Source organism: Amphiura filiformis, chromosome 6, assembly GCF_039555335.1.
Source record: "Amphiura filiformis chromosome 6, Afil_fr2py, whole genome shotgun sequence".
Taxonomy (NCBI): domain Eukaryota; kingdom Metazoa; phylum Echinodermata; class Ophiuroidea; order Amphilepidida; family Amphiuridae; genus Amphiura; species Amphiura filiformis.
This window is the reverse complement of record NC_092633.1, coordinates 1,198,321-1,211,705: the sequence shown is the minus strand read 5'-3', so window position 1 is coordinate 1,211,705 and position 13,385 is coordinate 1,198,321. Positions and strand designations below refer to the sequence as shown.

Below are 13,385 nucleotides of genomic sequence, written 5' to 3'. Positions count from 1 at the left end.
GTGCATGTTCTCTTCAGTAGGCCTATCTATATGTCTGCAACATCAAAAAGACACCTTGGGTATCAAATTAGCTCATTTCCCTGTTTACGCCACTTAGGGTATCAATATAGATATTTCCAAGTTGACGCCATTTAGGGTATAGATTTTGCATGAGCTACGCCATTTAGGGTAGGATTTTGCATGTGTTTCGCCATTAAAGCCTTAATGTACGATCTTTTTCAATTTTTAGATTTTTCTTTTTTTCTTCTAAAATGATAATATGCAATCATTATGAAAGTTCCCAATACATTTGGACGCGAAAAACATTGGGAATTTGCAAAGAAACAACATCATAAACTTCACCTCTATCACTCGAAACATCTCGCACTATTTGGATTAGGACAGCGAGTGCGGCCTCAGAGTTAGTCTCCTACGCGGCCAGTTTGGTTACGCTCCCTCCACATGTGGAGGGAGCGTAATCAAGCTAGTTTTGTACGAGACTACGGTTTGCGATCGTGGCCGACATAAAGTCATAATCTTAAAAAATTATGACTTTATGTCGGACCAACAGAAAATCGTCTCGTTTTACTACAAATAGGACGAATTTGACAGTTTGCTCATAGATTTAAGTTAGAACATGTGTAAGTATTACAAATATGCCAAAAAATCTGTTTTGAAAAAAATAAAGGTAAATTCTGAAAAAAGATCGTACATTATGACTTTAAGGGGTGCAATTTGGTTATGTGAAAATTCGCCATTAAGGGTGCATTTCAGAGGTGTTCGGACGCGGGTGGGAGGCACTTTTGTGTGAGAGTGACCCCCCCCGGGTTTGCAATATACATGTTTTCATCAACACCAAAATTCATCTTGATACTCGTCATACCTTTGCCAATTGATCATTGATACAACCCTACATTTTAGCCGTGTATACATGTACATTTATTTGTCATTGGATTTTTGGAACAAGGTTGATGCAAATTTAATCCTGCAAACATAACACACAGTCATGTAATATCCCAATATAGTATTGGCTAACTGTATGACATCGAAGTGTAAGTAAGATACGAACAGAAAGATTTGGTAAACAATGGTAAATAGGATGTACTTGTCCCAGTGTTGCATTAACTCTCTACACGCGAGTGTCCACTGCAGACGACAAGTTTTTTTTAAAGAATTCAAAAATTCAAAAATTTTAAAATTGTAAATTTTCATGACCATATTTGGAATCAGCATGTAAAATGCATTTGTATTGGTTCAGTGGTTCTTAAGATAGCCCTTGATATTTTGAGAAAATATCTCAAAACTTTGACATTTCATGTTGAAGCATATGGTTAGCACGCAGAGCATTAAACAACAAAAGTCATCAAAAGGACAAGAGCTAATAAGAAAAAACTAGGAGTGGTGGTAAACAGAACATTAGATATATTCGAACCTATACTTCCAGCTTGCATATCTCCAGTGCCTGATCGACTAACACCAATGTTTTCAGAACTGCCTTCAGCAACACTAAAACTGGAAGCGGATAACGCGTACGTAACAGCTGTAAAACGGAAAACGTTTAAAAACATGTTAACAATTACTGCAATCCAGGAATTTGTAGGCAAACATACTCGTCAATATGCAGACTAAGAAATAAAGTTAACCTATAATGAACCAAGTTTGGGTCCAATAGGATAAAATTAAAAATTTTAACACCTGAATGACCTCTGTTGACATCAAAGTGATTCAGAGTCTGAAAGTGATCGTAAAAAAGGAATGGGGCGCCCAATGTGAGCTTGGACGTGATATGGTGAATTCCATGGCATGGTGTTTAGATTTGGTATTATAATGATTTTTTCTAGGGAAGAGTAGAAGATGATCAAATGCAATAAATGTTTGTCATGATATGAACATTTAAAAAATGTACTACATTTGCGCCCACTGTATTGCATCCGTAAGGGATATTTTGGATACATGATACTATGGTGATCATAGCATGGAATTTGAATCAGAAGTAGCATTTAGATTATTTTCACAAAATGGTTCCTAATAACCCCTACATGACCTTTGACCCTTAGAGTACAGGCCATCACGTAACAATATGCTTCACTTACTTTCCCTATCAATATATCAATTATAACCCCAATTTTCATTTTAGCTTCAATTTTTCATGACTTTCTACTTTCAAAAACACCATTTTGAGCATGAAAACAATCCAGTTATTACAAATGCGTCCTAAACCTATTTAGTCAGCCTCAGACCTGCGCTCAAATGGGACAAATGGACATCACTTTACCTTTACCTTCTAGCTTGTATAGTCTGATATAGTCAAATTTCAGGAAAACCAGATATGGCACACATACGCGTATCCCAGCAAACACAAAACGTTTTTGACATCATTCGCAAAAGGTTATAAAAGGCTGTCAGAAAACGTTTAAATGTCGGGTTATATAAATGGTATATTAACCTTTCATAACCTTAAAACATTTTTTTGATAATCTACTGCTCAGCAAACATGAATGTTTTACAGAAAACGTTTAAATGTCGGGTTATATAAATGGTATAAAAACGTTTTAATAACATTCCAAAAACATTCTTGAAAACTTGATACAAAACTTTCTAAACAGAATGTTATTTTTGGGTTGAAAAATATTTTGCGAAAAATGTTTGCCCAAAATATTTTCAATAACGTTTTAAAAACGTTTTCATGACCTTTATATAACCCGACATTTAAATGTTATTAAAAGGTTTTGAAAAAACATTTTAAGAACATTTCTGTGTTTGCTGGGTTCAAATATTTCAACCTAATGTTATTTAAGTATTGACACAATATTTGGCAAAAATGTTTGCAAAAATAGTTTACAATAACATTTTTTGAAAACATTTCAAAATATTGTTGTAGTGTGTTTTCATACAAAACGTTTTAAAACGTTATCATGACCTTTATATAACCCGACATTTTAATGTTATTAAAACATTTTTACCTAAACCAAAAGCCAAAATATAACTTATTTAAAACGTTTTAAAAACGTTGTTGTGTTTGCTGGGATCATAGATTATTTAGAATCCTTGCATGGAGAGAGAAAATTTGAAATGTAATTTGACCCGATCGGTGGATATTGAATAGTGTGACCTCAATTCATTGACCTTTGACTATTTCGACAATAGCTCCATAACTTGACACATTTCAGATTTATAAAATGATATCCATAAAAGCTCAAATCAATATCAAATATTCTCATTTGAGCGCAGGTTTGAAACTGACAAATACTGACGCTTACACGGATTTATTGGAGGCGTGTCTTTTGTGAATTTTTGCTTAACAAAAGGGCTACTTTCAATGTTTTTACTGAAAACAGCGGACCTTCTGTTATTTTAGCTTATTTTGTCCTTAAAAAGGGCTGATTTTCAACTTTTTTTGGTAGAAACAAGCGGAGCTTTGGAGGGACTGCCATTTGGGAAGGGGTACGTCGTCCCGGTACGTCATACCCCACACTCCCTGGTAACGGCTCTGATATGTTACGTACTTGTATCATAGGAATATGTTTTAACAGTTTAAAGGAACTTACAGTCATCATCAACAATGGTAACTGTAGTACATGTTTGACTACCCAGGATTCCGCCATTGACGTTAGTCAAATACGCGTTGAATGTTTCGTCTGGTTCACATGTAGCATCGTTATCAACCGTCACTGAGACCGTTTTGGTAGTACCAGAACCTTCACCACTGCTCCATGACATAGTAGTCTTAGGCTTACTGCCGCAGTTAACCGGCGTAAAGTCAGCGAGGTTTCCGTAAGGAGGAGTAGTGACCGTATCCGTGCAGAAATCTGTTCACAAAATGAGCTATTTTAGTTGAAATCCATACACCTCATATGGCAGACATAACTTTAATATCCCGAAGAGGGAGTGAAGATTTCAAATGGAGTCACTCATTTGAAATTCTTTCTCACTGTGTGGAAGATTAAGGTCATGTCTTCATAGGGATAGTAAAGATTTTAACTGGAATAGCCCAATAAGGCTGTAAATGATAATGACGCATAAACGCAGTAAACAGAGAAAATCAGAGTCGGATATATGACAGATGCACTATTTCCGATGAAATTCAAATTTGTTTGACCCTAACATAGTTCATTTTTGGCAAGGGGGGAAGAAAAAAGGAAGGAAGAAAGAAAGAAGAAGAGAAATTGGTCGGTGTGGTTTTGAACCCCGACCCCTCGGGTGCAAGACATGTGTAAGGGCCTACATTGCCACGGGAGTCTGCCTTGGCCGGCCAAGCTTTCATGGCCATTATTATGACTGTTCGTATGATGACGCAATCGCATTTACCTGGGATACCTGCGAGTTTGTTTTTTTAAGTTTGGTTTGGAAGGAAAATTAAGGTGTTACTAACCCGAACACCCCAATTGCTTTTTGGCGAGGGGAGGAAAGAAGAAAGAAAGAAAGAAAGAAAGAAAGAAAGAAAGAAAGAAAGAAAGAAAGAAAGAAAGAAAGAAAGAAAGAAAGAAAGAAAGAAAGAAAGAAAGAAAGAAAGAAAGAAAGAAAGAAAGAAAGAAAAAGAAAGAAAGAAAGAGAAAGAAAGAAAGAAAGAACGAACGAACGAACGAACGAACGAACGAAAGAAAGAAAGAAAGAAAGAAAGAAAGAAGATGTATGCTTGTGAATTGAGGTTTTTGATGTTTGATTCGGTTAGGGTTAATGAAACGTTTAAAACATAGCTTTCGACATAAAGACACAGCTCACAGCCTGACTTGGTGGCACACGTGAATGACTTACCAACGGTAGTGCAAGTGAGACCAGCTGAGCTGCCAGAACTAGTTGATCTAGTTGCCGTAATTGCAACAGTTGCCGCGCTTTCATCATTTGCCGTTTGAAACGTGGATGAAGAAAATTGCACAGTTGCCTGATCACTTATAGGAACTAAAAGAAAGCAAAAATATTTATTTATTTGCATTCACATATTTCATTCGCTATTAAATCATGTGGTGATGGTTTGTGAACAAGCTGAATACGTGGTTCGTGGGCTTTCTAAAAATATATGAGATTAATGAATGTGTGTGTTTGAGCACTGTTTGAAATAACATGAATAAGGCGGGTCCACGGCCCTAATGCCTGTGCAAATCACTGCAGGCCCGACAATACACCAAAGTACTAAACCGGAAAATTTGATACAAAAGTCAGCAAGACGAAGGGGACTCGATCTTTTGTGCGTAATTATAGTGGGCCAGGGGATTCACTCTATCATTTAAAAAATTATTTGAAGAAGTTAAAGAGCCCTAGGAATAAAAAACTGTAATTCACGCCAGACACAATTTCTTTATATGACAAAAATTAATTTTTGTAATCGATCAAAAAACAAACGTTTTATATCAATTTTAAATTTAGCCTGAATCGGTAAATATGGTACCTCTCGCCCTTTTTTAGGTCAAGGCTGTTTTTACCATTATGCAGCGAACCATTGTTGAAGCTATTTCACATACATGTACAAAACATTCTAGAGAAAGAATGAGGCCATATACTGTTGAAATATCTTTTGTTGATTTCGAATGATAATGTCATGAAGTCGTAAATTTTAAGGTCAAATTCCTAAAACCAAAACAAAACATTGCGACGCAGATATTTCCCAACTTACGCAATTTCATCATCACATCAGTGTCTTTATTATTTGTTTGAAACCTTTCCCAAACGTTCGTGCTCTTTATGCATAAAACGGCTAATCTATCTTTACAAAACGCGTCTTTTTTAGTAAACAAAAGGCTAAAGATGGCATTATGAGATGTATCATTTATCATTACACTCCTCAATTCAACTGCCACCGTGGTCGAGCGGTAAGGCGCTAGACGCGTAATCAAAGGAAGTTCCGAATCGCTGGTTCGAATCCCAACGAAGCCTGTGGAAACTTTTTTCTTCTTCAAAATTCATGATCGCATTCCGAAATGAGTCACTTGTCGGTAAATCATGTATCGTATCCTTAATGAAGTAACGCAGACGTTACAAATACGCATTTAGCTTCCTGACTATTCGTCGTATTCACATAGATTTAACATAGAAATAATGAAGGTTTATTTACGCGCATGTTGATACACCATTTTGTCCAATGTCATTCAATATTCAATATAGTGTTTTAAAGAAAAATACCGAAATTGAAAAGTTGCATTTCACAGTGATCAATGCTTATACGCAAGCATTGTGGTAAGTAAAATCAGCCATTAAGAACTAATAATCGTGTTTACAATAATTTAACATAGACAGAACGATGGTTTATTTACACTCATTTTGATACCCACACGTCCAATGTCGTTTAATATTAGCAATACAGTAGTGTTTTAAAGACATATACCCGACGGGATACCCGAATTTAAAAGTTGGGGTAAATCGGATTGATTGAATTCAGCGATGCTTTATACAGGTGGTAGGAAAAAGTTTGATACAATTTAGAAAATAGTATTAGGCAAATATGTCACTTACTGATTGCGCTGAGGTAATTTAATAAGCTATTATATACGCTTTGTTTCAACAAAATCAGTGGTCTACAAGCAAAGATATGGCCAATTGTGTAAGTAGTCCTAAAACAGCTTGGGCCACTTTTAGTGTCTTTGTTGTTTAGCAAAATTGTCTAAATTGAGTGAATTATCTGGTCATTTTAAATAATGTGGTATTTGAAGTGGTAATTTAATTGATAAATTTGAAATAAATATCATTATTTATTTACTGTCAAAACATGAAAAAACTTTATTTTATTCAGAAATCTCCGACGATATGCATGAAAGTTCATTAATTTTACGCGGTACAAACTTGATACGTGCGAACACAGATTATAGAAGGAACCTCTATAATCTGTGGTGCGAACATGGCAAAAGTGGTCCAACTCGGGCGATTAAGTAAAATCGGCCATAGAGTTTGAACTTGAACCATGAAAGAAATCAAGTAAGGTTTTCCTGTTAGCCAAGATATTACTAATCTTACTGCATATCACATTTACGCCATGACCCCTTTTATTTTTATGTCTGAAAAGCAAAAATTCGATTGCTAATCATGAAAGTAAATTTTTACGCGATGCAAACTTGAAATGTCAAAAGTGGCCCAACTCGTTTACTGGACAATTAGTTAATTGAACATAGCGTTTAAATCCGAACTAGTAAAGAAACCAAATGAATGTTTTCTATTTGTCAAGATGTTATTGATTCCACGGCATATAACACTGTTGCCATGATCTCTTTAATTTTGTTCTAAAAATCGAAATTGCAATTGTATAATTTTTATTATTATAGTCTGTATAACCTACTGTGTAAAATTGATAAAGTTTGAGTTAGGCGTGTACACATTGATGAGGGTACGTAGACCTACTGGCCCAAATGACCGGGCCCTAACATTTCAGTATTTGAGATTTTCATTCCTATAGTTTATGGATACGAGCTTTTATAGGCCCTACCAATAAATGGTTACCTCTGCTCCAAACTCCATGTTCAGTATTCTTGTGTCATTTATAAATGTTTCGCGCGAGTTATTAAGAATGTTGGATGATAATGGATAATGGAAAAGATAACAAGAAATAATTGCTTACCGTCATCTCCGTAAACTTCCACTTCACTAAGTGCAATTCGTTGGCTAGATGTTGTGTCCTGATGAATGTACACGTATCTGCCATAGTTAGTACCAGTGCATCTGACTTCAACAACATTGTCACCGGTAACACTTGGAATATTATTATCACATACATTGTTATTGGTAACACTGCTTGCTGGACATGACCCAACATAGACATCAGCATTCTGCAACCAATCAGCTACAAAATAAAATGAATAATAATAGAATCATCAGTATTGCGAACACTGCACTATAAGGATGTGGGTGGGGGAACTTCCGAAGTAACGGGAGTAATGCTGGTTTCATACTTTCTGCCGCTTGCCGCTGAGCGGCATGACGCTTCATCATGCCGCTTGTACTTTTCTGCAAGCGGAGCGGCACACCGCTCAGCGGCAGCGGCATGACTCTTAAAGCCACTCTTGCCGCTCAGCACCGCTCCAAAATCGTATTTTGTTCTCATACGTCAGAGCGGCACCGCTCCGAGTTGACTTGAATTCAACTCCCAGCGGTGCTGCCGCCGCGGCAAAGCGGTGGAGTGATCGATATATCGGCTTGCCGCTGGTCACCGCTAGCGTTTTGGTGCGATTGCGCAGTAAAAGTAAAAGTAAAATCATCTTCAGAGCGGCAGGAAAGTATGAAACCAGCTTAAGTGGACAGAAATTCAAAAAAATAGGGATCTTTCTGTGAGAGATTTGAGGTCAGGAGGGGGTACATGTAGGTGGGTCACTGGATGAGAAGCATCTAAAAATGGGGTCATTCTAACACTGTCGAAATAAAAAACAATGACAAAAAGGGGTATTGAAAAAAATAACACAATTGAGGTTTAAGATGCAGGTGATCCGGACATTCGATGAGAGTTTATCTAAAATTCGTTTTCAGTGACGTGGTACTGCTAATTTTGACCTGCCACAAGTCGGATCGGAAGTTGGTAGTTTCGAGACATCCAGGCTGACTGAGTTGATGGCTTTGTTTGCCGCGCACCTGCACCTGTTCAAGGCAAAGTATATATGTCTGTATGTCCTTTGTGAACCTTTCTTTTGCTTGGTGTGGTTTTGAACCTCCGACCCCTCGGGTGCTAGACACTTGCAGACACGGCCATTCACCAAGAAAACAAAGACCACCAACGCAGTAGCCAGGGTGTTTCGAAACTACCAACTTGCGACTCTCCGCGCATTTGGTGGTGGCAGGTGACTGCTTCTTGTCTCTTTCTATTCCATCAATTTGTCTTTATAATTAACACCTACCATCCCAGCAAACACAAAACGTTTTCGACATCATTCGCAAAAGGTTATAAAAGGTTGTTAGAAAACGTTTAAATGTCGGGTTATAAAGGGTATATATTAAGAGTATAAAACATTTTCATAACCTTAAAAAACATTTTTTGATAATCTACTGCTCAGCCAACAAAAATGTTTTACAGAAAACGTTTAAATGTCGGGTTATATAAAGGGTATAAAAACGTTTTAATAACATTCCAAAAACATTCTTGAAAACTTGATACAAAACATTCTAAACAGAATGTTATTTTGGGGTTGAAAAATATTTTGCGAAAAATGTTTGCCCAAAATATTTTCAATAACGTTCTAAAAACGTTTTCATAACCTTTATATAACCCGACATTTAAATGTTATTAAAAGGTTTTGAAAAAAACATTTTAAGAACATTTCTGTGTTTCCTGGGTTCAAATATTTTAGCATAATGTTATTTAAGTATTGACACAATATTTGGCAAAAATGTTTGCAAAAATAGTTTACAATAACATTTTTTGAAAACATTCAAAAATATTGTTGTTGTGTGTTTACATACAAAACGTTTTAAAACGTTATCATGACCTTTATATAACCCGACATTTTAATGTTATTAAAACGTTTTTACCTAAACCAAAAGCCAAAATATAACATTATAATTACACCCCTTAATGAATGACCATTATTTTACGGTTGCTCGTCAGTGGCGGCGCTACGGGGGGCAAGTGGGAATTTTCCCCCACCCAAATATTTTTCTGGCCCCAGTTTGCCCCCGCCCCCCCCCCACTTTTGAGCCAAAAAAACCCCCAAAATTATGTAAATTTTCACTTTTTGCGGTTTTGCCCCCCTGACGTGGGTAGACACGGTATTGTTGGTCGAAGCAGCCCAATATGGCGGGAGGGGGGGGGGGCACGTACTCCCTGTCCCCCCGGGATTGACGCCCATGCAAGTAACGTATCAAAGGGTGCCAAACAAATTAACTCATCCATAAAACTCCAAATATCGTACTGAATGTAAATCATGTTAATTGCTTTAAGAAAATTGCATCATTCTTTAAATGTAATGATCCTTGTTGTTGTGCGCAATTGATTGCGAATACTTACGATTGCTTGTCGCGTCGTTTTCTATCGGCCAGATAAGAACCATCTTCACGTCAAACTCTCTTCCAAGATCTACTTGTAGCCATGGATCTACCTGTGAATCTAGATGTACAAAAAAGGAAGCAACATTGAAATGCATTTTGTTTTAAAGATACATGACTACCTTATCTTCATGCATAATCCACACCCTGGTTGCCTTCTTGCAAATATCCTTTTGTGATAGATAATTATAGTTATTCAAATGAAAAAAAGAACAGGGTCATGTGTCATCGTATACTGAATAGATTATAGTGCGGTTGCTTTCTTTCATTTTACCCTAAGGTCATAAAACTTGCCTTACATAATTTGACCATTTATAGTCAAGATTAACGAAATTAAAATGAGACAGAAATCTTACATTATGGCTTTAACAACATTACTATTTAACGTTAAAAGAATGTAACTACAAACGAATTACTTGATATGAAAGTTGAACCCTGTGTACGAATTGGCGATCTGTTATCGTCGATGGCATTCTCTGGCGGATATCCGTCTTCATTTCCTGAGGCATACGCTGCAACTGCCGGTATCTTTCGAGGACCTGAAGATGTTGAAGACAATTCACACAAATCATTAAAGGAGTATTTCGTGATCCTAGCATCCTCTTTTTATGATATTTTTCAGCAGCTATCTACGAAAAAAGCTTCTTCAATTTTGCGTTTGCGAGTTATCCATTTTCATGTGTACAGGCTCCATAACGAATTAATTTACAACAAATTTTTTGTACATAAACATGATAAACATTATCATGATTATGCAGCTAAGAGGTTTCCAGTGGTACTAAAATCTCAACTTTTTTGATAAAAGTGGGGTGGATGATGCTGTGGATCACGAAATGTTTTAAGACAAGATAATACGCACTGTCAGTTTTGTAAAGTTACTCATGTAATCATGCGAGCGTAGCGAGCAGGACATTTTGTACATTTGAATATTTCTGTACTGCCCCTCCTCCTTTTGACCTGCCAAAAAAATTCTTGTACATGTACTCCCCCCTTTTTTCATGCACCCCCTTACCGATGTAAAATGATGCTTTAAAAAGGGGGCCGTCATTGGGTATAAAAAAATGAAAAAAGGGCAATTGAAAATAAAATTTTGAAAAAAAGTTCATTGGATATAAAATTTTGAAAAAGAAAGGATAATCAGGTAGAAAATTTCAAAATATGGAAGAAAATTATGTTTTTTGTTTCAATTATTGCCAAAAAATACAACTAACGTTTCTGCATTACTTTGATATTTTGATGATAAAATTCTAGAAAAAGGGGGTCATTGGGTAGCCGAACCTAAAAAGGGTCATCGGGCCGTCATGACCGTAATACAGGGCGTTTTTACTCACTTCAACAGGCTAGATTCGCTAAACTTAGACACCTTTATGTGGTGACCTCAATCACATGGGCCGAGTAAGATTGATTTGAAAAACAGATCGATACCTTGCCTCACTTTGTTGAGAGTAAGCCCGGGGAGTAAGCCAGCAAAAGTCGCCATAGGTTTGCGATGCTAATATATACAAAAACCGTGAATTTAGTCTCATCCCTCTGATAATAATACTTACTCAAACCACATATTTTCCAGGATGCGTAGTTGCCGTTACCACTGGACACAAGGAGATGACTTACATCAATAGTCCCGCTATCATCTACACTGTCAGTGTTGCCGTCCTTCGTTAGGGCAATTATTCCAGATGATTCGGTGTACTGAAGCTCGAAGCTATTGGTACCGGCATCTACAATACCACCCGCATCATTAGTACCGCCGCCGTCGATGTCATTAAGAACACCTAAAGCAGTACCACCCACGGTGTTTTTGACAACAATGGAATCGTCGTCTGCTACAGTAGGACCACCACCGTCATCGTGCGTAGTGGCGGCAGTGCCGTCGTCCAAAACTACGGGGAAAATGCGTTTCCATGTTAATAATACTTTGATTGGGGGGGGGGTGCTGGAAAATTTTGGTATGTCAAAACTTTTTTGACCCCCCTCTGTATGTTAAACTTTTAGAACGCCCCCTTTTAATGGACTCATTTTTGACCCCCTTTTGGTATACACCTAAACTTTTTGTACCCCCTCCCCACACACACACACACCCACTCCCCCACCCCCACACCTAATGAAGGTATACTTAAAATACTCTGCTCTTGTTTCCACTATAGGTAATGCTTTATTTTACTAGTAGATTAAACTTATTTACAAATGCAATTTTAGCCTTTTTACATATAATAATAATAATAAAAACAGATCTGCAATACACTTATCATTAATCAGTGTCACTCTTACAGGCCTTATGTGAAGTTATGTCTATAATAGGCCTAAATTGTCCATAAGTTCATGACATATTAAACAAACAATAACAATAAACGGAATTTATATAGCGCCTTAGCAAAGTATGAACAAAGCGCTTTACAATGATCTTAAAAGTACAACTTACACTACATCTTAGGCTACAGCAAAATGTACAACTTAATTGAAAATGAAAATCTTAGTTTGGAAACAAATAGGTTTTGAGATTAGATTTAAAAGTGGCGAGACTATGTGAAGTACGAAGTTTTACAGGTAATTTGTTCCAGAGAGCTGGCACAGAATTGCAGAAGGCATTATTCCCATATGTTGTGTGAGTTCTTTAGGAAACGAATTTGGAGAAAACCTGTTAATAAAATACTATGCTGAGCCACCAGCCTGGTTGGCTCACGTTCCAGTAATTTCAGATGATTGAGCTCAGTATTACACCAAAGAATGTCTTCCAATTCATGAAAACAAATAGATAATCAGCTTATCAGATTAAAAGCCTTATCAGATTAAAAGCTTAGAGGGAAGGTCTTGCTGCTCAGCGAGTGTTTGTAATTATCAGAAGGTTTTCTCCAAATTCCTTCTCTAATGAATAGAATATAAATATATTGCTTTCAAATCAAGTCTCACAAGTTATTGCACGGTATCAGGGGCGTGGCCAGCTTTCTTGGTCAGGGGGGCAAAATAAAATTTTCAAAACATACATCTTTTTGTTTTTAGAGAGACTGTACATGTCTTCGAGCCTCAAAAGGATTTACTGGATGATGTGCGCGCAAAAAAATTGGTATTATTTTCGCCCATGATCGGGATGAAAAGGGCTTTATTGTGACAATGTGCAAAAAAAGACAATGATAAACCCATGCTAGCTGGGGGGCAATAAAATTCAAAAGAGAAAGTGTTGAGAACAGCAGGTCTTGTATGATTTGGCGTTAATTAAATATTTTATTTTACAGTTTTGATGGTTCTGTGTCACCTATGACCATGATGACTCTGTGTCACCTATAATTGTGTGTTCTATACGATGTTTTCTCTTTTGTGGAAACATGAAAGTCAGCCCCATGTAAAATCGCTTTCCATCAATAATCTGCCCTATAAGCAGAGACATACGATCAGCGACAAGGAGTATTTTTAAATATATTTTGATTAAAAAAACCTTTTTGTTTTTCTTTTGTTTT

The 13,385-nt window shown here is 36.8% G+C and overlaps 1 protein-coding gene across 1 annotated transcript in view; it reads right to left on the bottom strand.

The window, feature by feature from the left end:
- LOC140154797 (uncharacterized) overlaps positions 1-13,385 on the bottom strand; it is a 54,013-nt gene that overhangs the window by 21,695 nt on the left and 18,933 nt on the right. The window contains exons 5-11 of the mRNA XM_072177375.1: positions 11,481-11,813; positions 10,350-10,472; positions 9,896-9,994; positions 7,523-7,744; positions 4,735-4,878; positions 3,528-3,788; positions 1,412-1,519 (exon numbers count right to left, since the gene is read on the bottom strand). Coding sequence (XP_072033476.1) covers positions 1,412-1,519; positions 3,528-3,788; positions 4,735-4,878; positions 7,523-7,744; positions 9,896-9,994; positions 10,350-10,472; positions 11,481-11,813 — 1,290 coding nt within the window. The remainder of the gene's footprint in view (positions 1-1,411; positions 1,520-3,527; positions 3,789-4,734; positions 4,879-7,522; positions 7,745-9,895; positions 9,995-10,349; positions 10,473-11,480; positions 11,814-13,385) is intronic.